The sequence below is a fragment of the Microcaecilia unicolor genome, chromosome 1 (assembly GCF_901765095.1).
Source record: "Microcaecilia unicolor chromosome 1, aMicUni1.1, whole genome shotgun sequence".
Classification (NCBI taxonomy): Eukaryota; Metazoa; Chordata; class Amphibia; order Gymnophiona; family Siphonopidae; genus Microcaecilia; species Microcaecilia unicolor.
The window spans coordinates 581,345,968-581,370,912 of NC_044031.1; the positions used below are offsets into that span (position 1 = coordinate 581,345,968).

Consider the following 24,945-nt stretch of genomic DNA (forward strand, 5'->3'; position numbering starts at 1 on the left):
TTTCTTCCCAATTCTATAAATAACAATTTAAATGCTTCTATCTGGAATAATTCTATGGTTAAAATTGACAAAAAATGCTCTGCTGATCAATTTGGATATGTTGTGGAATTTTATGCTTAAAAGTCATTATTCATAATAATAGTGTTCAATCCTTTAATTCCTTGTGTACTACTTACTCATTACCACCTTCACAACTTTTCTATTATTTTCAATTACGTTGAAATTAGCTTAGGGGCCCTTTTACAATGGTGCACTGGAAAATGGCCTGCAGTAGTGTAGCTGCGTGTTTTGAGCACGTGCAGAATCATTTTTCAGCGCACCTGTAAAAAATGCCTAATTTTTATTTTTGACATATCCTCACCAGCCGAAGACTCCTGGGCATCTCTCCCTTCCCTTCCCCCAATAATTCAGGAGAGGTCTTAACTGCATTCCTTCAAGCCCCCGCTACCCTTTAAAACCTTCTCTACTGGTAGCGAGCAGGTACTCATGCCTACTGCTCACGCCAGCCCCGAGCCTTCCTCTGATACAACTTCCTGTTCACAGGACCAGGAAGTTGTGTCAGATGGAAGGCTCAGGGCTGGTGCAAGCACCGGGTGTGAGTCACTGCTCACTGCCCATGAAAAAGAGAATTTAAAAGGTACCGGAGTCTTGGGGGCATGCAGTTAAGAAAGCTCCAATTGCTGGGGGGAACGGAAGGAGAGATGCCAAGTGGGGGCAGGGTTTTCGTGCCCACCCACTTTGGGCTCAGGCCAGCCCAAAATTGGGTGTCTGGCTACACACTTGTTCTATTTAGGCTTCCCAAAGCTGAGTACATAAATTTGGGTACAGATGTCAGATCTGTGTGTAAACTAATTAGTTAATCATGTGATAACAATCAATTGGTGTGGATTGGCATTAATTAGGATTTATGTGTGAATCTACCCTACTACTACTTATCACTTCTATAGCGCTACAAGGCATATGCAGCGCTGTACACCATACATGAAAAGACAGTCCTTGCTCAAAGAGCTCACAATCTAAATAGGACAGGTAAACAGACAGTACAACTAAGAGGTAAGGGAATTAAAGAGGTGGGGATAAAAGGGTACGGGGCAAGTGAGTAGTGGTTAGGAGTCAAAAGCAGCGTTAATGAGGTGGGCTTTTAGCCTGGATTTGAAAATGGCCAAAGACGGGGCTAGATGTACAGGCTCGGGACGTCTATTCCAGGCGTGAGGTGCAGCAAGATAAAAGGAACGGAGTCTGGAATTAGCAGTAGAGGAGAAGGGAACAGACAAGAGAGATTTATCCACAGAACGGAGTACCCGAGGGGGGGTGTAATGAGAGACAAGAGTGGAGAGGTACTGAGGAGCGGTAGAGTGAATGCACTTATAGGTCAGTAAGAGAAGTTTGAATTGAATGTGGAAACAGACAGGGAGCCAGTGAAGTGACTTGAGGAGAGGGCTAATGTGAGCATAGCGACTCTGGTGGAAAATGAGTCGCGCAGCAGAGTTTTGGACTGATGCCCTATTCTATAACATGTGTGCCTAATTTACATAGGGGTCCTTTTACAAAGCTGCAGGAAAAGGCAGGGGTCGTGTTTCCCGCATGCCAGGGCATTTTTTACTGCAGTGGGTAAACTGCCCCCCAGAAAATGGCCACATGGTAAGATAACCCTTACTGCATGGCCATGCGGCAGGGAGCACTTACCACCATCCATTGAGTTGGCGGTAAGGGTTCCCGCTGTAATCCGGAGGTAACTGGGCAGCGCGCAGTGATGCCCGATCACCACTGGGTTAGCGCCGCACTACAGAAAAAATTTCCTGAGAGCCGGAAATGGTGTGCGCTCCAGCCGGAACTACCGTTGGCGGTAGTTCCAAATTAGTGAGCGGTAAGCCTGTGTTGGGCTTATTGTCGCTTTGTAAAAGAGCCTCACAGTGTGCAACTCCAAAGAGGATGCGGCCACGGAAGGTGCATGAGAGGGTCAAGGGCATTCCCAGAATTTAGGTGCCATGTTATACAATACTGTCATTTGCACACTTGACTGCCGTAAGTTGGGCACCAGCCTTTACACTGGGTTTTGGCAGGCATAAATGCCGGTGCCCAACATTAAGTGTGAAATGTGCGTTACGGGGTCCTTTTACTAAGCTGCGGTAAAAGGGGGCCGGTGCTACCATCAGCGTGTGTTTTTAAGGCCCCCTTTTATCGCAGTGGGTAAAAGGCTGTCTTTTTGGGGGGGGGGGGAAAGAAATAGCCGTGCAGTAAGTGAACCCGTAGTAGTTCCAGATTGGCACAAGGCAAACCTGTTGTTGTGTGCCAAACCTTTAGTAAAAAGACCCCTAACGAGGGCTTACCACTCACCTGAAGGGAAGTACCATTGAGCTACGGCAGAAGTCCAGCGGTAGTTCCCACCCACTGCATGCACCATTTCCAGCACTACAAAAATATTTTTTGTAGCGCCAGTGTGTATCCAGTGGTAATCGGGTAGTGCTGCTGGGGTAACGCGGGAGCCCTTACCACCAGCTCAATGTGTGGTGGTAAGTGCTCCCACCTGAAATGGGCACGTGGCAAGTGCTTCACTTGTCATACGCCCATTTCTTTTTAAAAAAAAACTGCCGTTTACCTGTTGCAGTCAAAGGGGGCCTCGGCGAGCATCAGAATCATGTGCTGATGCCAGCGCAGGCCCCCTTTTGCCGCAGCTTTCATAAAAGGACCTCTAAGCACGGATGATTCCAATGCCTAACGTTGTGCACCATTTACTAAATTTTGCCTTATGTGTAGCAAAAAAACAAAAGGATAATCTATGACTCTTTCCTATGGCCCAAATTATTTGTAATCAGTTTGTATATTTTTTAGAAAAATTTTGTATTGCTAAATTGTAACTGCTTAGGTAATCTTATTTAATTTTTTGAAATGGTTGCATTGTAAACTGCTTTGGTGCCCTGTGGTGTAATGTGATATATCAAATTATTAAATCAAATCAAATCAAATTATGCTGAGACAGTGCTTGTACTGAATTTGTATACTGGTGATATAGATGATGATTTATGAAGGTTGTTACCAATTATATCTGGAAGTGGTAACTCAAGACTGAGACATTAAATGAAGCTTGAAGGTGATCCCCAGGGTGTGAATAAAATTAGGGAGATCAAATTTCAAAGCCATTTACCTGGGTAGCCAGTAATTTACCCATGTAAAATAGTCATCTGAAACTTGCTCCACAACACATGTACTTAGATGGATTACCAGAGGTATTCCTAGGAGGAATGTTTTGGAGCAGTTCCAGAAAGAAGAGCAGTGGAGTGAAATTCCAAATTTATACCTGCGTTTCCAGCAAACTTTTGCTCATGATAAAAAAAAAAGTGGACAAGCTTAGCAGTTACTCCTTGCTCACAACAGTTTTCAAAGGGGAAGTACACACATACTTTCCCACTGAAAATTGGTACAGAGTGTGGGCAAAAAGAAACCGCAGAACTGGAGTTAAGGTGGCTGATTTGAAAATTGTCTCATAAGCCACAGGTTTCCACCCTTTTAAATAGCCAATAAGCCAATCCAAGTCATTATTAGGAAAAGAGTAAGACCAAAAGAGACAGAGAGAGTCGATAAACAGAAAGAAAGAAAAATACTTGTCTCTGAAGCTGACATACCTGTATATTAGACACAGGGGCCTAGTTACTAAGCTACATTAATGGATGTTATTAGGTGATTCATGCTTATGGGAACCTGATTCATATGTGTTACGGATTGAATATGGGGTCTATAAGAAACAAACACCCTTCCTGATTATGTAGTTTGTAGTTGTTTTATAAAAGAATAAATAAAAGATTTTTAAACTCTATGGGGCCCTTTTACTAACGCGCGGGAGGGCTAACATATGAGTAGCGCACGCCAAATTTATTTATTTTTTAATTTATTTGTTACATTTTTATCCCACATTTTCCCACCTATTTGTAGGCTCAATGTGGCTTACATAGTACCGGAGATGCCTTTGCAGGCTCCGGTGTGAACAAATACAGGGTGATGTTGTGGTAAGATATATTTATGAAATATTTAGATGTAAAAATTACAAATGCAAGGAGATATGCTGGATGTGACTTATTGACCACACTTATTTAGTAATTATGAGCATGATTTAAAGAAATCGGTAAAGTATAATATTTTTGACTTGGAAGAACTGATAGCATAAAAATGAATCTTCTTCCAAGATTGCATACTTATTCCAACTTCAGGAAGCTGTTTCTGTTCTATATAAAAAGTGGACTTGATGTCACCAGTGTCATTTGGCATCATTTGTGTCAGTTGAAATTGTTAGTTAAATGGTTGAAATTGGTGTAGAGAAGGTTGCTTTTTAAAATGTACTCTTTGCTGAATCCTTAAAGCTCAAGGATTAAATTAAAGGGAGATTTTACCCAGATGTAGACTTCTCTCTTAAAATATGGTCTTCAGAAAAACCTATGAGTTGGGTATCAGTAGGATTCAGAGGAATGGAAACAAATCTCTGTAAATCCGGAAGATGTAATAGGTTGAGGAGGGTCCGAAAGTGCGCTGATTTCTCAGCCACCTGGGATTGGCACTACCGCTGGGCTAGTGTGTGGCCAAATCCCGCAGTAGAAAATAATTTTATATTTTCTACCGTGTGGGATGTTCCCGGCGGTATTCAGCAGTTGGCGCGTGCTGCATGGTTACCGTGTGGGTAGTGCTTGAGCCCTTACTGCTAAGTCAGTGGGTGGTGGTAAGGGCTCAGGCTGTAAATAGGCACGCGCTAGTTTTAATTTCAGCGCACACCCATTTAAAAAAGCCCTTTTCCCCAGCTGCGGTAAACAAAATGGCCCAGCGCACGTCCAAAACAGGCACCCACACTACTGCAGGCCACTTTTTACCATGGCTTAGTAAAAAGGACTCCTATGTAAACTATGGTTTTTCATGCATTAAAATCAAGTTACAACATACAGTAAAATAATGAGACTCATCACATGCAAATCAGTTCATTAGTAAGTAAGAAAGTAAAAGCGTCAACTCACATCCTGCCCAGTATCTTCAGTATCAGTATCTATATCCCCTTTCCCTCCCCAGTATCCCTTTCTCTCCTTACAGCCAGCATCACCCTCCCTATCTTTCTTTACTACCACCACCCCCCTCCGTACCAGCCAGCATCCCCTATTTCTCCCTGCTTAATGTGGAGTATTCTTCTCTTCTCCTCCCTCCCTCCCAACCCAGCAGCAAAATTTCATATTCCTCTCACTTTAGCATCTATCCCAGGTCTCTCCCTTCCTACCAACACCAGCCTCCAGCAGGGGCATAGCCAGACAACAGATTTTGGGTGGGCCTAGACAAGAAGTGGGTGGGCACCAAGTGTTCTCCCCTTCACCCACCACCCAAAAAAAAAATCTCAGCTGACGGGAAAACGCTTCTTTCCACCTTAGCAGTCTGCAGCAGGCACACGCTGAAAACTGAGCATGCGCAGGTGCTGGTATCGTGAAGAATAGCGTTTTCATTACCATCAGGGGGAAGTCTTCCGCTGGCAGAGCTTGAGATCCCCACCTGCTACCGCTAATACATGTGCTACCTTTGGGTGGGCCTGATCCCTAATTGGGTGGACCCCAGCCCACCCAGGCCCACCTGTGGCTACGCCACTGGCCTCCAGTTGCTTCTCCTTGGTCTGTATGGCTAAGCAGTGCTGTGAGCTTGGTGCAGTTCTACCAAAATCTTACAACTGCCCAGTAAATCATATCTTGGACTCCTATACACTAACAGCGTCATGATATCAGCAGCTTAGAATCAAGTTCAGCATCTGAATGCTGGGGATACAGCCCCCCCCCCCTTCACTCCCCCTACTCCCTGCATTGAGAGGGGGGAAGGTTGGATCAGCTACATCAGTTGTCCTTTTTCATTTCCATAGACTGCATCAGACTGGGGGGCAGTGACCTGAATACACTCTAATCTCCACCTCTCCCCTCTATCTTGACACTGATACTCTGAATGAGACTGGGAACCAGGGGAATTTCATGACAATTGGGTGACATGTTATTTTGTGTGTGAGTGCTGTTTGGTTGGGGTGGGGTTGGAAGGGATAGAATTCGAAGGAATAGAGCACTAGCTTCTGAACTCACAAAAAATGAACAAGTTGATATTCAAAACGATTTAACTGGCCAGAAACGGCTCCTGACCAATTAAATCACGTCAGCATGCACAGGAGGAGCAAGAAGAAAGAAAATCAGGGGGCAGGCTACGAACGCGGCTACGCTGGAGACCGGCGCTGAAGAAGACTTTGGCTGGTGGGGGTTGGGGACCCCCACCAGCCAAACCAGGGGCCCGGATGATATTTGCGGGGGCCCAGGCCCCCATGGCCCCCAATAACTACGCCCCTGGTCCCAAGATCTTTTGAATTCAGATAGGGGTCCTTTTACAAAGCCATGGTAGAAAGTGGCCTGCGGTGGTGTGGGTGCATATTTTTGGTGCGTGCTGGGCTATTTTTTTTACCGTGGCTGGGAAAAAAAAGGCTTTTTAAAAATAGGGGCAGTAAATGGCTGTGCGCTAAACTTAAAAGTAGCATGAGGCTATTTACTGCCTGAGCCATTACTGCCACCCATTGACCTAGTGATAAGGGCTCACATGCTACATGTGCGGTACTCGTGCAGCTTGTACTGCCGATTACCACTAAGAACGCCTCCCCCCCCGGGTGGGTGCGTTAACTAGGCGGTAGTGTCGATTTGAAGTGTGCTACATGCGCGGTAGCCCTGCCGCTTTGTAGAAGGATCCCATAGTGTTTTCTTCTTCACCACTTCTACTGGGAGGCTGTTCCATGAATTCACCACCCTTTCATGAAGAAGTATTTCCTCAGGCGCAGATCTCTGTTATTCTGTAACCCCACATAAATTGTGGGACTGCCCTGATCTACCTATGACCCTCCCATGGTTGCGCCCCTCTTTTTGGACCCCTGTGTAAAATTTACACATGCAAATTTTAATTACAGTCAATTAGCACCAATAATTGTTTCAGAAGCCAATTAATGGTGCTAATTGGCTCGTTATTGAATTAAATTGCATACACAAATTGGACACACATCCTCATTTGCACGTGCTATTTTTAGTGACTTCTGTAGAATTTAGGGATACTTGCATTTACTTATTCTTTCTTTTTTTATTTATGTATTTATTGCATTTGTAGCCCACATTTTCCCACCGTATGGCAAGTTCAATGTGGCTTACATATTGCTAAAAAGGCGGTTACAAATTTAGATTTGTAGAAGTCTAGTACATAATACAGAAGTACAATGAACGCTTAGGTTGATATATTAGCATATCGTGAGAGAGGTTAATGTTATTGTTTTCCATTTCTGAACTTTTCGTGATGTATGGTGGTGTGGGATTAGACAGATCCAGGGGGGAAAGACTTCTTGAAAAGATGTGTTTTCAGGTTTTTTTCTGAATTGTAGGTAGTTTTCTGTGAGTTTTAGGTCTTTGGGTAGTGAGAGGCTGGTGGCATGTGAAGATTTGTATTTTATTCCTTTGCAATTGGGGTACTGAAGGGTTAGGTAGGTTCTCGCTGTTCTCGTCACGCTTCTTATTGGTAGATCGATAAGTTCCGTCATGTAATCTGGTGCAAGTCCATAGATGACTCTGTGGACTATTGTGCACATTTTGAATGTTGTGCGAGCGTTAATAGGAAGCGAATGTAAGCTCCTTAGGAGGGGTTTCCGCTTTCAAAGCGTGTTTTTCTGAAGACGAGTCTGGCAGCTGTGTTTTGTGCTGTCTGTCGTTTTCTTATGATTTGATCTTTGCAGCCTACGTAAATACTGAAGAGCGCTGCTCAGATGTTCCCATTCCCCCATCATCATAGCAGGTAGTAATTAGATCAGGGGTTCTTGATCAATGGTACCCACATGGTGCAGGAAGAGGTCCAACGGAATGCAGAGAAGGTTCTTCAATTCTATGGCAATTTATTGAAACTTTCTAGACAGAGTGAAGGCAGTTATTAGGATTGTTATTAGTAGTAAAACTGTGTACTACTGTAATTTCAACCAGTGGCGTACTAAGGGGGGGGGGGGGTGCGGCCCGCCCCGGGTGCACGCTGCTGGGGGGGGGGGGTGCCGCGCACCGGTCAGCTTCGTTGTTTCCATGCTCCCTCTGCCCCGGAACAGATTTGTGTTCCGGGGCAGAGGAAGCATGGAAACAACAAAGCTGACCGGCGCGCGGCACCCCCCCCCCCAGCGGCGGCGTGCACCCGGTGGGGGGTTCTTTCACTGGGGTGGGGGGTGACGAGGGGGTTCGCGCTGCATCGGGGGGGGGGGAGCGGGGCGCTGCACCCAGGGGGCGTGGCACATCGGCGACCACCCCGGGTGTCAGCGCCCCTAGGAACGCCACTGATTTTAACCCCCTTGTTTACAAAGCTGTGCTAGTGGCTGTCGGAGCGGTAATGCCGATGTTGGCATTGCTGCACGGTTGTGTAAGCAGGGGGGGGTTAGTGACATATTAGCAGTTAGCACTGTTAGCGAATGACAGTGGCATATGTATTTGTCAGTAGTCACTAACCGACATGTAGTTTAGGGAGGGGGTGCGAGGGTTTCATTGACCAGTTAAAGGAAAAGGAATGGGACTTGATATACCGCCTTTCTGTGGGTTTTGCAACTACATTCAAAGCAGTTTACATGGTATATACAGGTACTTATTTGTACCTGGGGCAATGGAAGGTTAAGTGACTTGCCCAGAGTCACAAAGAACTGCAGTAGGAATTGAACCCAGATCCCCAGGATCAAAGTCCGCTGCACTAACTACTAGGCTACTCCTCCAAAAGGGGAGCAGAAATGAAAAAATGGTTAAGAAGCCCTGAATTTGATAATATCGCTGATAGAGACCCAGATTTCTTCATGCAGAAGAATTATTCCTGGTCCTCCTTGCCTATTCTATTTCCTGTCTTTGAAATAAGGGATAATTTCTACTGTTCAACAATATACAATTCTGCTGCCTTCACAAGCCATTCTTTGAAATTACGCCAGGCTTACTGAAGGATAATTAAAAATGTTCCTGCTATTTCCAAGTATTACTCACAGGAAATTAGAAAAAAAACTATAGGTTTGCGAGTGAACCACCCTCCCCCCTCTCTTTTCTAATGCAAGCACAGCCTGTTTAACATTTGTCCACTTATGTTTTCTGTGTTTCTATTTTTTTTTTTTCAGAAAGGGGATCTTTGGCGGACTACACCTTAAAAAGAAGAAGAAGGCTGACAAGGGTTTATTTCTTGCAAACAAAGGCGCACTAGGTAAGGCCTAGTAAATAAATATTAGACTTACTAGAATAGAGCAAGGGTGTGAGATTTTTTTTCTCCTTTCCTGCACTGGACTCATGTGACGTGACCATTCAGGTTATTACATTAAGAACTGGCATAGCAAGCAACACCTTGTGTGGCAGTCACAGCTAAACAATAGGGATCCCTTCTGTGACTAGCTACTATTGGAGAGGTTAGTTAAAGTTCATTTAAACTCGGTGATTTGTGCATAGTATATACTTAACACTTCTGATTTAGGTTTTAGCAGAGAAACCAGTTAAACTGTCCCAATACAAAGAAGAAAAATTAAAAATTAATAAATCAGTAGGGGAAAAGCTATCAAAGTAAGGTAAACAGCAACTTTTACTGCACCTTGATTTACCAGGAGAGTCTCTAACCTGTGGTACCTCTGAATTACAGTTGCTGGCTGCCATGGATACAACACTGGTACAACACCACTTCCCCTAGTACTGTCTCACCCCTTCCTGGCTGGTTTTGTATCCTGCACCCAGTGTTTGTGCCTTTTCAGTTCTGTCAATTCCTAAGTGACAAAAACATAGCCTAGCAGGAAGGTTGAACTTGTTTAAAACTACTGGTCACCCATGCCTTAAGACAGCTACTCACAGCGAAATTCTGGCCAAAGTCGGTGGGTGTGATTGACCGACCACATACACATTGTTTGCTCACCTGCACTTTGAAGTTTAAGTTAAGTAGTCTTTCACTTCTTTTTGTGGATCCATCAACAGTCAGTTCTGTGAAACTTAGCATTTTGAATCAAAGAATTAAGGGGGTTTTTTTTAATGCCAGCGATGAGAAATAACCCATTGATTGTCCTCAATCCTTGTTTTTGAAAACATTGATTTGGGTTGGAGGCTGGGTTGGGTTCAGAGGCTTTTTCCCCCTTTTTCTTATTTAAGGTTTAATGCACTTCACAGAGCTATAGTTTTGATAAAGTATTTTTTGCCACCTATCTTAGAGAGATTGTTTTGTTGAATAAAAACATATATATTTACACCCTGGAGATTGCATGTGTGCATAATTGTGTTTGATATGCTGCAGGGAAGCCACAGTCCCTGTGAGCAGTGTGAGGGGCCTTTTGCCTCTTCAACCTCCCCAAAAAGATAAACCCATGGTGGTCCTCTTCCATCTCCCAAACACCTCCCCCAACCCCCCCCCCCCCCCCGCTGAAAAAAACAGCGTGATGGCCCAAGTGGTCCTCTATCACCTCCCCCAAACCCCCCCACCAAAAAAAAACATGGTGGCCCAAGTGGTCCTCTTACTCCTCTCACCCCCCCTTACCACTACCTCTGTCAAAATTCCATGGTGACACAGTGGTCCCATTGTACCTTGCTCCTCTGACCCTCACCTAAAACTCTTTGGTAGCTCAGTGGAGTCAGGTGCCGCCATTTTGAAAGATGTGATTTCTCTTGCCTTTAGAGGTGGATGGGGGGGGGGGGGGGGTTGAGCAGTCTGAATAAGATTGATGGGTGTCAGGGAGATGTCCCAGGGAGATCAAAAAGTCTGAGCAGGATCAGAGGGGTCACCAGCAGCAGCAGCAATTGGACCTCGCTCTTGCCTCTAAAGTTGGGTGGGTATCAGGGTCAGGAAGTCCTGGTGGGGGTCAAGGGAAGCTGGGGATGTGTGTGGAGGGGTGTTGTGTGAGTGTGGAGAGCTGAGTGTGGGTTCAGAGAATTACACAGAATTACATGATTATGTACACCTTCATTAATCTTGCAGGAAATTATGCACTCGCATAATTCCTCAATGAGTGGTGGTAAGTGCTCCCCCCCCCCCCCCCCCACCACCAGAACAAGTTCCCAGCAATATATACAGATGTTAGTCACCCTCAAAGATCACTAATTAGCTGGAAAATAAACACCTAAATTTATAGGGGTTGATATTCAAAACGATTTAAGTGGGCATTAGAGGCTCTTAGCCAGTTAAAACTCTTGTGTCGGGCTAGTGGCACTTATTCTATAAAGGTTATGCTCCTAAATTTATGCTCTTAAATTTATGTTCCTAAATTATGAGCATAATCTATGATCCTAAATTTACTCTTAATTTAGGGCCTATTACACTCATAGATTTAGCATACATATAGAAGCATAAATTATGCTCATAAATTTAGGTGTGTATATTTAGGAGTGTAAATTTAGGAGCATAACCTTTATAGAATAAGGCCCTTAATGGGTAAGTGCTGCTGAATATCACCACAGACCACTAAACTGAAAGCAGTCTGGGGGCAGAGTCGGCACTTATGTGGTTAAGTGCAGATATTCAGCACTTAACTAAGTTATGTGACCAAATCAGACCGCATAAAACACAGCCTTATCTTTACGTCCTGTTCCTTAGGCAGGTAAGTGCTGAATATTGCACTTAACTGCATATGAGATAGCCGGCGGCCTAAACCCAGATAGTAACATAACATAGTAGATGACGGCAGAAAAAAGACCTGCATGGTCCATCTAGTCTGCCCAAGATAAACTCATATCTTGAATTTGTACCTGTCTTTTCAGGGCACAGACCGTATAAGTCTGCCCAGCAGTATTTCCCGCCTCCCAACCACCAGTCCCGTCTCCCATCACTGGCTCTGGTACAGACCGTATAAGTCTGCCCTCCCCTATCCTAGCCTCCCAACCACCAACCCCTCTTCCCCCCACCTGCTCCGCCACCCAATTTCAGCTAAGCTTCTGAGGATCCATTCCTGCTGCACAGGATTCCTTTATGCATATCCCACGCATGTTTGAATTCCGTTACCGTTTTCATCTCCACCACCTCCCGCGGGAGGGCATTCCAAGCATCCACCACCCTCTCCGTGAAAAAATACTTCCTGACATCTTTTTTGAGTCTGCCCCCCTTCAATCTCATTTCATGTCCTCTCATTCTACCGCCTTCCCATCTCCGGAAAAGATTTTTTTGCGGATTAATACCTTTCAAGTATTTGAACGTCTGTATCATATCACCCCTGTTCCTCCTTTCCTCCAGGGTATACATGTTCAGGTCAGCAAGTCTTTGGTCATACGTCTTGGAACGCAAATGCCATACCATTCTTGTAGCTTTTCTTTGCACCGCTTCCATTTTTTAACATCCTTCACAAGGTACGGCCTCCAAAACTGAACACAATACTCCAGGTGGGGCCTTACCAATGACTTGTACAGGGGCATCAACACTTCCTTTCTTCTGCTGATCACACCTCTCTCTATACAGCCTAGCAACCTTCTCGCTACGGCCACCGCCCTGTCACACTGTTTCGTCGCCTTCAGATCCTCGGATACTATCACCCCAAGATCCCTCTCCCCCTCAGTACCTATCAGACTCTCCCCGCCTAACACATATGTCTCTCGTGGGTTTCTACTCCCTAAATGCATCACTTTGCATTTCTTCGCATTGAATTTTAATTGCCAAACCTCAGACCATTCTTCTAGCTTCCTCAGATCCCTTTTCATGCTTTCCACTCCCTCCCGGGTGTCCACTCTGTTGCAAATCTTAGTATCATCCGCAAATAGGCAAACTTTACCTTCTAACCCTTCGGCAATGTCACTCACAAATATATTGAACAGAATCGGCCCCAGCACCGATCCCTGAGGCACTCCGCTACTCACCTTTCCCTCCTCCGAGCGAACTCCATTTACCACCACCCTCTGTCGTCTGTCCATCAACCAGTTCCTAATCCAGTTCACCACTTCGGGAGCTATCTTCAGCCCATCTAGTTTATTTAAGAGCCTCCTGTGAGGAACCGTGTCAAAAGCTTTGCTAAAATCTAAGTAGATTACGTCTATAGCACGTCTATGATTCAATTCTCCAGTTACCCAATCAAAGAATTCAATGAGATTCGTTTGGCACGATTTCCCTCTGGTAAAACCATGTTGTCTCGGATCTTGCAGCTTGTTGGCTTCTAGGAAATTCACTATCCTTTCCTTCAGCATGGCTTCCATTACTTTTCCAATAACTGAAGTGAGGCTTACTGGCCTGTAGTTTCCAGCTTCTTCCCTATCACCACTTTTGTGAAGAGGTACCACCTCCGCCATTCTCCAGTCCCTCGGAACCTCTCCCGTCTCCAAGGATTTATTAAACAAATCTTTAAGAGGACCCGCCAGGACCTCTCTGAGCTCCTTCAATATTCTGGGGTGGATCCTGTCCGGTCCCATGGCTTTGTCCACCTTTAGCTTTCCAAGTTGTTGATACACACTCTCTTCTGTGAACGGTGCTATATCCATTTCATTTTCAGGTGTACTTTTGCCAGTCCCTCGTGGTCCTTCTCCAGGATTTTCTTCAGTGAAAAACGAACAAAAGTAGCTATTTAGTAAATTGGCTTTTTCTTCATCATTATCTACATAGCGGTTCGCTGTATCTTTTAGTCTCACAATCCCCTTTTTAGTCCTTCTTCTTTCACTAATATACCTGAAGAAATTTTTGTCGCCCCTCCTTACATTTCTAGCCATTTGTTCTTCCGCTTGCGCCTTCGCCAGACGTACCTCTCTCTTGGCTTCTTTCAGTTTCATCCGGTATTCCTCCCCGTGTTCCTCTTCTTGAGATTTTCTATATTTCTGGAACGCCAACTCTTTAGCCTTTATTTTCTCAGCCACTTGCTTGGAGAACCATATCGGTTTCCTTTTCCTCTTGCTTTTATTTACTCTCCTTACATAAAGGTCTGTGGCCCTATTTATTGCTTCTTTCAGCCTGGACCACTGCCCTTCCACTTCCTGTTTGTCCTCCCAGCCCATCAAAGCCAGTGTCCTGACATGGCCCAGCATTTAATATCAGGGCATAAAGCAGTGGCAGCTTAAAAACAACCTCACCGTCACCGGCTGAATATTTACCCCTTCCATTATATGACCAAAGGATCAGTTCAGACTAATGGGTTATGCCCATCTGCCAGCAGGTGGAGATAGTCTAAACTGATCCTTTGGGATTAAAGGAAAGAAAATGATCAAGTAAGAATTACTTTTTCCATAACTTATCAGCACTTAAGAATAGAAGCTCTATGCATACTTAGCCTGTAACAGAGTACCAGGGGTAAATGATGGTCAGTAGCTTTATTTGGAGCAGTATATCAAAGACTGCTCTGTGTGTTTACTGCTGCAAATTTTCAAAGATACGTATTCAGTTATACCTCAAAGGGCAATGTTAAACATAGACAATTATACATAAGAAAATAAATTTCATTTGAAATTGGCATTAAGCATTGAAAACCATATTTGAGTACCAGGCCAGCCTAGTGGATGCCTAGATAGATATATTAACTACCTGATACAGGATTATACTTGTAATACATAGAGGGGCATTTTCGAAAGAAACGTCTAAGTGTGAATTTGGATGTTTTACAAAGACGTCCAAATTAAGAGGCGGCGAGAAGGTCATTTTCGAAAAAGATGGACGTCCATCTTTTGTGCTTGAAAATACCATGGATGCCCTTGGAGTTGGACATTTTTCGATTTGGACACATTTGATTTTCGGCCATTTTCGAAAACAAAGACGTCCAAGTCTAAAACGTCCAAATTCAAGCCATTTGGACGTGGGAGGAGCCAGCATTTTTAGTAGACTGGTCCCCCTGACATGCCAGGACAGCAATCGGGCATCCTAGGGGGCACTGTATTGAACTTCATAAAATATTGCCAGGTACACAGCTCCCTTACCTTGTGTGCTGAGCCCCCCAAAACCCACTACCCCCAACTGTACACCACTACCATAGCCCTTACGGGTGAAGGGGGTACCTATATGTGAGTACAGTGGGTTTCTGGTGGGTTTTGGAGGGCTCGCTGTTTCCTCCACAAGTGTAAAAGGTAGGGGGGGGTATGGGCCTGGGTCCACCTGTCTGAAGTGCGCTGCACCTACTACTAAATTATTCCAGGGACCTGCATGCGCTGTCATGGACCTGAGTATGACACCTGAGGCTGGCATAGAGGCTGGCAAGTAATATTTTTAATCATGTTTTTTGAGGGTGGGAGGGGGTTAATGACCACTGGGGGAGTAAGTGCTCCCCCCCCCCCAAAAATGGCCTTGTGGCAAGTGGTTCAGTTACCATACAGCCATTTCTTTTCCAGTAAAAAAGACAGCCTTTTACCAGCTGTGGTAAAAGAGGGCCTCAGCCTGTATCAAAAAAACATGCTGACACTAACAAAGGCCCCCTTTTACCACAGCTTAGTAAAAGGACCCCTAAATAGCCAGTGGTAATCAGTGCTTAAATACTGACCATTGCTGACTGAATTTCGGGGAATTAGATCATAAACCCTCCAGGGACAATGAAATACCTTTACCTGAATGTAACTCACCTTTGCCTAACAATAAAAAGATAGGCGTTAAATATAAATAAATATCTCAACAAAACTATTTCACACCACAATTTTATTTTATTTATATATATATATATATTTTTTTTTAGAAAACCACCATTATCATTACTTTTTATTATTCAACAGTGCCAATGATCAAGGAAAGGAGAACCATCATTAATGAGGTTTGAAAAACACAACAACAACAAAAAAATCATAGATCACAAATCTCTTGTGGCTTAGGGGTCACACATTTTGGTTTGGCTCACTTCTGCTTAAGGATCCTGGTTGTAAAATGAACTTAAAAAGAGCAAGTGCTGTTTCTGAAAGGTGAAGATATCCTGCTATAGTTGTTCCCAGCCTCTCTCAGTATCCCAGCCCAGAAAGTAAACAGTGCTGAGAAAGTGCAGAGTGCTGCTATCAAACACCCATTAAAGAGTAAATATGAGAGGAGGCAGGGTCACCAAACCATTACAAGCAGAAAGTGGGAAACCAAGCACTGCGAAAATAAAAAATCATGGTTTGAATTCTCAGAACGGCCTGGTTTTAACTTTCTCATCACAACTGAGTCCTTCTTACAAGGAAGTGATGAAGTGTCTTCAGCAACAGACTGGCTAAAGTATTAAAGAGGGCTATAAACTAGATTTGCTGGGGAAGGGTGAGAAAAGCCCCAAAGTCATTAATAACCCTCAGGAAGGTATTTATTAGGATTTATTTACCACCTTTTTGAAGGAATTCACTCAAGGCGGTGTACGGTAAGAATAAATCAAACATGAGCAATAGACAATTACAGCAGTAAAAATATTCAAATAACAATATAAAATATGGCATAGTATACTACTTACAATGTCAACACAATACGTAATAGAACATTTTAATTGGCAGTGTAGGGTATAAGCAAAGATGGAACATATAGATAGGTAAGAGTAAGAGGAGTTAGAAAATAAAGTGACTAATTTGAAGAAAGTTGAACATGAGGTCATTGAGATGGTTAAATATTTTCTCAGCTAGAGTAGGAATGGATAAACATGTCCTGCTGCAGTATGTTATTCTGTATATACGCACATCTCTGATAGTATGTACTTTGCAGGTGGGCATTCACATGGGCAGAATTTGGGAAGGTTGCACACTTATGTGTGCAACCTGTAAAATCCTACAAGTTATGTGCCCATCTCCCGAATCTAGGCACGAGCATTTACATCAGCTCTAAGGCTGACGTAAGGGCTTGTGCCTGAACACGTGTGCATATCGTTTGCTATAAAGGAAAATAGGCGTCTAGGTAGGACACTAAATACCTTTATAGTAAAGGGAAAAAAGAGTAACATCTGGAGAGCCTTGTATATCAATGCCCGTAGTATGGGAAACAAATTTCTAGATCTAGAGGCTTCGATGATAGAAGCCGACTTGGATATAGTGGCGGTTATGGAGACGTGGCTCACGGAAGACCATGACTGGGATATAGTTATACCTGGCTATAATCTATTCAGGAAGGACAAGGTAGGGGAAAAGGGTGGAGGAGTGGTGTTATATGTTAAGAATAATATTCAGGTGACAGAACTGCAAGACATACAGGATATGGAAAAAGCACTGTGGGTTAAACTGTTAAGAGGGAAAGGAAAATATATTTACATTGGTGTAATACAGAGATCACCTTCTCAGTCAGAAGAAATGGACAGAGACTTAATTGATGACATCCACAAGATAGCTAGGAAAGGGGAAGTACTACTGTTAGGTGATTTCAATATGCAGGACGTCAATTGGGGCGTCCTAGCCGAGGGGGGCGTCTAGAAGCAAAGGGATCTTGGATTCTCTACAGGAAGAATTGTTTTAGCAGTGGGTAACAGAACTGATGAGGGATGGAGCTATTCTTGACCTGATGCTTACAAACGAGAACAATGTTTCTGAAGTTACGGTGCCTAGAGTATTGTGTTCAGTTTTGGAGGCCGTACCTTGCGAAGGATGTAAAAAGAATTGAAGCGGTACAAAGAAAAGCTACGAGAATGTTAAGAGATTTGCGTTACAAGACGTATGAGGAGAGACTTGATGACCTGAACATGTATACTCTGGAAGAAAGGAGAAACAGGGGTGATATGATACAGACGTTCAAATATTTGAAAAGTATTAATCCGCAAACGAACCTTTTCCGGAGATGCGAAGGAGGTAGAACGAGAGGACATGAAATGAGATTGAAGGGGGGCAGACTCAAGAAAAATGTCAGGAAGTATTTTTTCACAGAGAGAGTAGTGGATGCTTGGAATGCCCTCCCGCGGGAGGTGGTGGAAATGAAAACAGTAACGGAATTCAAACACGCGTGGGACAAACATAAAGGAATCCTGTTCAGAAGGAATGGATCCTAAGGAGCTTAGCCGAGATTGGGTGGCAGAGCCGGTGGCGGGAGGCGGGGATAGTGCTGGGCAGACTTATACAGTCTGTGCCAGAGCCGGTGGTGGGAGGAAGGGCTGGTGGTTGGGAGGCGGGGATAGTGCTGGGCAGACTTACATGGTCTGTGCCCTGAAAAGGACAGGTACAAATCAAGGTAAGGTATACACAAAAAGTAGCACATATGAGTTTATCTTGTTGGGCAGACTGGATGGACCTTGCAGGTCTTTTTCTGCCGTCATCTACTATGTTACTATGTAAGTTACGGTGGGAGATCATTTGGCATCTAGTGATGCACCAAATGGTGTGATTTAATATTAAGACAAAGGAGGAGAGGGCTTATTCGAAACTGAAGGTCTTAGATTTCAAAAAAACTAACTTTGTGGAGATGGGGGAATTTCTCAAGAAAGAGTTAGTTGGATGAGAACAGCTGAAGGAAGTAGAAGAGCAGTGAGTGAAACTGAAAGGTGCTATTTTAAAGGCGACATACTTTTATGTTAGAAACCACATAAACATAAGAGGAAAAGAAGGTCGCTCTGGTCCTCAAATGTATTAGCTGAAAAGGTAAGGAAAAAAAGGTTAGCCTTCAAACATTACAAGACATCGCAGAAAGAGGAAGACAAGCAAAAATACCTAGAAAAGCTCAGAGAAGCTGGAAAAGCTGTCAGGAAAGCGAAGAGGCAAATGGAAGAAAAGATAGCCAATACGGTAAAATTGGGGGACAAGACATTTTTCAGATATGTAAGTGACAGGCAGAAGTGCCATAATAGCATTGCGAGGCTCAAAGCTGAGGAGGAGGAATATGTAGAAGCCAATAAGGATAAACTGAACTGATTAACAATTATTTCTGTTCTGTGTTCACGCAAGAAAGGCCGGGGATAGGACCTGGCGGCGGTGGCGATGGGAGAGGGTAGGCGGCGGGGTCGAAAGTGGCAGGGAGGGTCGGCGGTGGCGGGGGGGGGGGTGGTTCGGCGTTGGGCTAAACCTCGTGCTCTGGACCCCCCTCCCGCTGAGATCTGGCTATGCCCCTGCCCCCTGGAGCTATGGGGCCCTGGCCAGCTGCCCTGTTTGAACCCCCTAATGCCGGCCCTACATGTGTAACCTTTATTTACTTCTTCCAGGTGAAATGGGAAGTTTGGACAGACTTCAGACTTTAAAATTAACCCAGCATCAGCAATGAATTCACACAAGTCACTTGTATCAATTACCATATGTTTACTGATGGAAAACAACAGCTCAATTATCTGTTTGTAGTATTACTCAGCAGTTCTAAATTCAAACTCTGATAGCATGAGGTTTAACAGATCAACCAAGGCTGAGGTAAACATTTAGCTACAGGAGTTATGAGTCCTTGCCTAGTAGCTGATAAGGTGCATTTCACTCTCCTACTGTTTGCTGATTTGAACTTCCTGGATGGGAGGAGGGGAAAGCTGTAATGGGCTGGATTCTTCCTCTAGAGACTGAACCCCTTTGAAATCTTCAGTGTATCAGCTTGACTCCCTTCCACAGCACAAGTCCTAGTTTATAAAACACATTTAATTAATCTTTTACCCTATCAGCAAGGTAAAATCTCTCTCGGGGGGTTGAGGGGTGGGGGTGGGGATGATCAAAGGTAAATGCGGGCAATAGAGGCCAATAGCGCCGCATTATCACCCGCATTTACCTACGCAGAATGATCAGAGGGCTCTAGCGCGGCAAACAAAGAGCGCACCAAAGAATACCGCAGAGGTCATTTACATGACATTTAAATGAGCTGATTGGTATTCCTCCCTCATGATCAGAGCTGCATTTTGATGCTCCTGCGATCCTACCGCCTCAACCCTACTCCAGCTTGGAGCTGGTGTTAGGGAGGCTTAAGGCTCCCTCTCCCTCTTTCTCCCCCCACCCCCCTGCTCAGGCCAGGCAGCCCGGGCTGTCAGTGTCAGCCCAGGCTACCACTGCCAGCTCTGGACCTTCCACCCTCCCCAATTAGTAAGGCCCCGAGGGCCCTAGACACAAATACAAAAAACACCCTGGAGGTCCTAGGACCACCAGGACCACCAGGGGCCTGACCTAACCCGACCCACCCTGAAAGCTTGCCCTGGTGTGCTAGTGGAGAGGGGTCCCCCCCTACCCAACTCCCTCCCCAGAACCTTGAAAGTTAAAGGAGAAGGGACTAGCACACCCTCCTCCTCAGCAGGCGCCACCTCAAAATGGCAACACTCTGTTCTGCATCTTAGGATGCACTGGGTGGGGCTTAACTTCCACATAAGGGAACAACATCAGACCCCCTCTCCCTTTTCCACATCACTCAGGAGAGCAGACACAAAGAACTGTTTGGGAACTTACCCTAACTTATGGAGCTCCTCTGGGTTGAGTGCAATGTCAACCCCCAACACATAGCTCTTAGTACCTGTTACAGCTTGAATCCTCCAGTCCCAACCACTGGACTGGTTTCTAGCCTCAAGGAATCCTGCTCCCTCATCCTAGACACTGAACCTTCTCTTCAGTCACCCACTGAAGCACTGCCTTCTCTTTGCCTCTCTCCAGGAGCTGGGGCTCCTTTGGCAACAGAGAGTTGTCAACCCTATTTTCCACCCCTTACTGGGAAAAGTTTCAAGGTTGTGAGCTGACAAGGTTGAGCCATGCCCTGCCCTCTAATCTTAGAAAGCCCTCTCCCAGAACCTCTCTAGAACCAGAGTTGCCAGATGGTAAAAAAATTTACAGTCCAAGTCATGCTCAAAAGTCCAAAATAATCCAATACCAAAAATAGCTATGTGAGAAATGAGAAGTGGGGGTGGGCCTCGCTCTCCCCCTCCCATCCTTCTCCCCTCCCCCTCCCATAGCTATTTTTGGTGTTAAAAATTGTTGGGCTTCTTTTGGGCATGACTTGGGCTGTAGTCCCTGCCTTACCTGATTGCCCTGCCTCCGTGACCTCCGTCCTCCTCGCTCCACCACGTGTTGTTCCGCTCACTGTCCTCCATTTCCACAATGTGCTGCTCTGCTGTGCCTGCCTTGCTCCAGTCCAGAGTCCAGAACCAGCACGAAGTGATGAGTCATCATCATCAGCTGATGACCTCATCATCCACCTCACCTCCTATTGGTCAAATTTGGAGCCAGAATGAGGCTTGAGAGATGCACTAAGCCTCAATCCGGCTCCATATTTGACCAATAGGGTGAGCACTAGAAAGAGAGCCAACCGGTGCAGGCCATGTGGCCGCTGGACTGCCCAAAAAGTCTCAACCTGTGACTGGAGAAAAGTGCCCATGGCCATCTGGAAAAAGCTGCCCAATCCCAGAGTGTTGGCAGCTCTGGCATTGAATATTTGGGCTCAGCACTGACCACGGGAGGTAGCCCAGCTACTTCCTGCAGTCTGAATATCAACCTCGGACAATCAAAAATCGCAACCTTGATGTTTTTGAGATAAAAATGTCCATCTACCACCTTATGATGTTTTTTTGTTTTTTTTCTGTTTTGAAAATGAGCCCCTAAGTCTCCTTATTCACTCTCGTCATTTCCCATCTTAATTATTGTAATTCTATACTTCATGGCTTACCTCACTACCAGTTATGGCGTCTATAGTTTATCTAGAGTACTTATGTCAAATTAATATATGGTACAAAGAAATTTGATAGTGTTACTCCCCTTCTTTGAACTGAACACTACCAGTACAATACCAGATCGCTTATAAAATTATCCTCCTAAACTTTCACTACCCATGCGCTTAAAAATAAAATTTATTTTTTTAGCTCTAGGGGCAGAGAGTGGGCGTGTTCTGTGCTAATTGGTTAGTGCAGCTACATTGCCGAATGCTAACCAAAGCATCTGCTTAGCGCGTGAGCCCTTACCGCCTACATAACGGGTGGCAGTAGAGGCTCACGCGCTAATGGTTTATTAGCCTGGATATATTTAAAAGAAAGGGTTTGAAATTAGATCTCCTTCCAGCTTAGACCTGATAGTTGGTATGACTTATACTGCTCAATCTCTTCTATTTTCAACTTGTATTTTCTGTTCTGTCCTGTTTTTAATTTCAGGTCACCATCTTGAATAGACTATGTCAAAGGACAGGGTATACAAAGATTTACAAAGAAATAAAACATATGTACCAATTTGCCTTCCCTGGCTGCATACTTCTCCATCTCCATTATTTGCCAAAACTTAATCATCATATCTCTACAGATAGTATGATCAGGTGTTTCCAGTTGGCAGCTATAACAATTCTTGCCGCCAACACTAGAAAATTGTTTAGCTCTTTTTCTATTTAGTAACTGATGCCTAGGCCCCTCCATTTACCCAAGTAGCATTATGTATAATTATGGTACAGCCAGAGACCCCCCCCCCCCCACTGGAATGGTGGCGGGCCCAGTCATAGAGCTCAGGCCATTACAGACCTTGGCTGAGTCAGAAATCTGATGGCTGACATAACTGGGAGCTTACTGGAAAAGTATGGCCTAGTTTGTAGCCCGGATTGAGGCCTAAATAAGCTAAATTAGGAAAATTTAGGTCAATAGATATGGAAACAAAATGGAGGATTTCAGCACAAAATGGAAGCCGTATCTGTTACAAAGTGGAATTTTCTCTAATGTAAGTTAGAAAAACAAGTTGAGAAATGAGACTTTCCTGTGAGCAGGATTGTGGTCAGCCATGGTGTGAGAAAGGAAAGGTGTAGCTGGATGCAGGGTCTTGCTTAAGATTTGTGGTCAAGCGAGCTAAAGACAAAACCATGTTAGCAAGATAGAAGCTACTCATTAGCATGAGCCAATCAGTGACAACCATGACATTAGCATAGATCCAATCAGGTATATCTACTGTCATATTATCCATATCCTGAGGGCACCTATAAAAATCAGGGTATTTCCTGGTTTAAGTTAGAGAGAAAAGGGTTGCCACTCTCTCTCTCCAAGGGAAACCAATGTGTCCAGCAGAATTGACAAATTACCTAATTGCTTTCCCTTGTAAAACCTCTAATTGGTAAAAGAAATTATAAAAGTTTAGGAACTAATTAACACCTGTTTGCAGCTGGATTATTATATTCCTATAACTAATTGATTGTACGTGCCTGTTGTCAATCACTGATTTGACTTGTACCTTGGCAAATAAACTCCTCATTCCAAATGATGATTTGTGGGCTTCACTTAATGATGAAAGGCTGTAAGTATAAATGCTTTTGCTGTATCAGGCTGTCTTTCACTGCATTGTATAACCTGTGATATAAATCCAGTTTGTCATAAGGCTGGTATCTTTTCCTTAGACCTAATATCTCTCTTAGTGGCAATTCCTTTTAGAACTTCACAACTCCTTGATTACCCCAGTACTAGTGCTATTTAGAGATGGAGTCAGATTTAAGGTCACTCCAGCCTTCTTGGGGGGCTCGGGACCCCTCAATTCACAACAATTAATGACTGGTTCATTAATGTGAAGAAACAGTGTGTTTTAAGCCTGTAAAATGTATTGGATATTTTCCTGTTTTAAATATGTCTGAAGTGTATTTCTCCTGTTTGGCCAGCAGATGGTGCATGTTTATGCTTAAAGCTTTTACAGAGGACTAACTTCTCTTTCTTTTATTTGGCACACAGAAGTGCCTGTAGTAATGTAACCAGTTTTTATTTGAAACTTGACTGTTCTGAGCTCTGATGGGCCTGGAGTTTTGAAATTACCCAGCAGCTGCTGGCTGTTGCTTCAGTTTCAGCCTGGGAGAAAAGAGAGCGAAATCTCTTTGCTGAAACTCTGTGTACAGATATATGCCCTGATCTCCCCAGGTACTTTCTAGGAAGTATGCAAATGTTTAGTTAGTTTTCTAATTGATCCATTTTTCAGTTACTACTTACTGTTTGCTATTTGCACATTTTTTTTGTCCACTGTTCCAAGTTCTGAGAATAAACACATTTGTTTGTTCATTCTGCCTGTCTGAACTGATAAAGAATCCTGGTGGTTTGGGTATTGGGTCTGTGAGTGTTTTCTGGGAACTCTGGGACCACTGGGAGTGTGGCTCCAGTAACTTTGAAATCACTGGGGATAATTGGAGAGCAGGAGACTCGCCCAGAGGCGGTTGTGACCCAGTTGGTGGGAGGAGGATGCTAGTATAGAGCACAAGGTGCAGGTGGACCTGAACTGTGCTGGGGATAGACCCTCTAAGTGGCCGCGGGGTAACCCCAGGCGGGTGTCTAGGTCTTTTGTCACAATTAATACTGGGGGTATTATTCAGGCCACAGCAGTCAGCGGTTTTTAAACTGCTGACCGCTGCAGGCTGACCTGAGTTCAGGTCCAGGCACTGGCAGTAAATAGTTGGATCACCACGGCCACCTAACATACCGGTCGGTATTCAGACTGGTGGGTGGTTACCTTGGTGGATAAAGGGAAGACAGCCTTTTTGCTGTTCTGACTTTATCTTAACGCAGAGAATTTCAACATTTTTCATTTCATGGCACACATACATGATGCTAAAATTGTTAAGGCACACCCCCACACATAGTCCAGCATTCTACCTTGTATTCATTCCCACACCCACTCATGGACCAGCATTTCACCTTCTCCCCCCCTACTCCCACCCCCACACTTGGTCCAACATTTTACCCCCCCCCCCCCATTCCCACTCCCACACCCACACATGGTCCAGCATTTTACCTTCTTCCCCTTCCACCCCTACCCCCACACATGGTCCAGCATTTTACCTTCTTCCCCTCCTGCCCCCACACATGATTCAGCATTTTACCTTCTCCCCCCCCCCCCCCACAACTAGTCCAGCATTTACCTTCTCTTCCCCCTCACAAATAGTCCAACATTTACCTTCTCTAACCCCACCCCTCAAAATAGTCCAGCATCTCTCCTTCCTGTCCCCTATCTCCCCTTGCTTCTCTTCCCCCCTTCCCTGTGTACTTTTTAAAAAGTTTTCTTGTCTCTAGCAGTCAGTGGCAGTGAGCAGCGATTCGTACAGCCTGCTCGTGCCAACCCTGGAGCTTTCTCTCTGACGTTTCCAGCTATGCAGAAGCAGGAAGTTATGATAGAAAGAAGGCTCCAGGTTTGACACAAGCAAATTGTATGAATTGATGCTTGCTGCCGCCAACCGCTGGAGACA

General features: G+C 44.6%; 1 protein-coding gene and 1 long non-coding RNA gene across 2 annotated transcripts in view; both read left to right on the forward strand.

Annotated features, from left to right (window-relative positions):
- FER1L6 (fer-1 like family member 6) overlaps positions 1 to 24,945 on the forward strand; it is a 289,857-nt gene that overhangs the window by 24,016 nt on the left and 240,896 nt on the right. The window contains exon 2 of the mRNA XM_030218883.1: positions 9,152 to 9,234. Within this exon, the coding sequence (XP_030074743.1) occupies positions 9,152 to 9,234 (83 nt within the window). The remainder of the gene's footprint in view (positions 1 to 9,151; positions 9,235 to 24,945) is intronic.
- Positions 4,234 to 6,485, forward strand: LOC115480306. Its single transcript, XR_003943804.1, has 3 exons — positions 4,234 to 4,316; positions 4,714 to 4,723; positions 6,476 to 6,485. It is a non-coding gene; the product is annotated as an uncharacterized LOC115480306 (long non-coding RNA).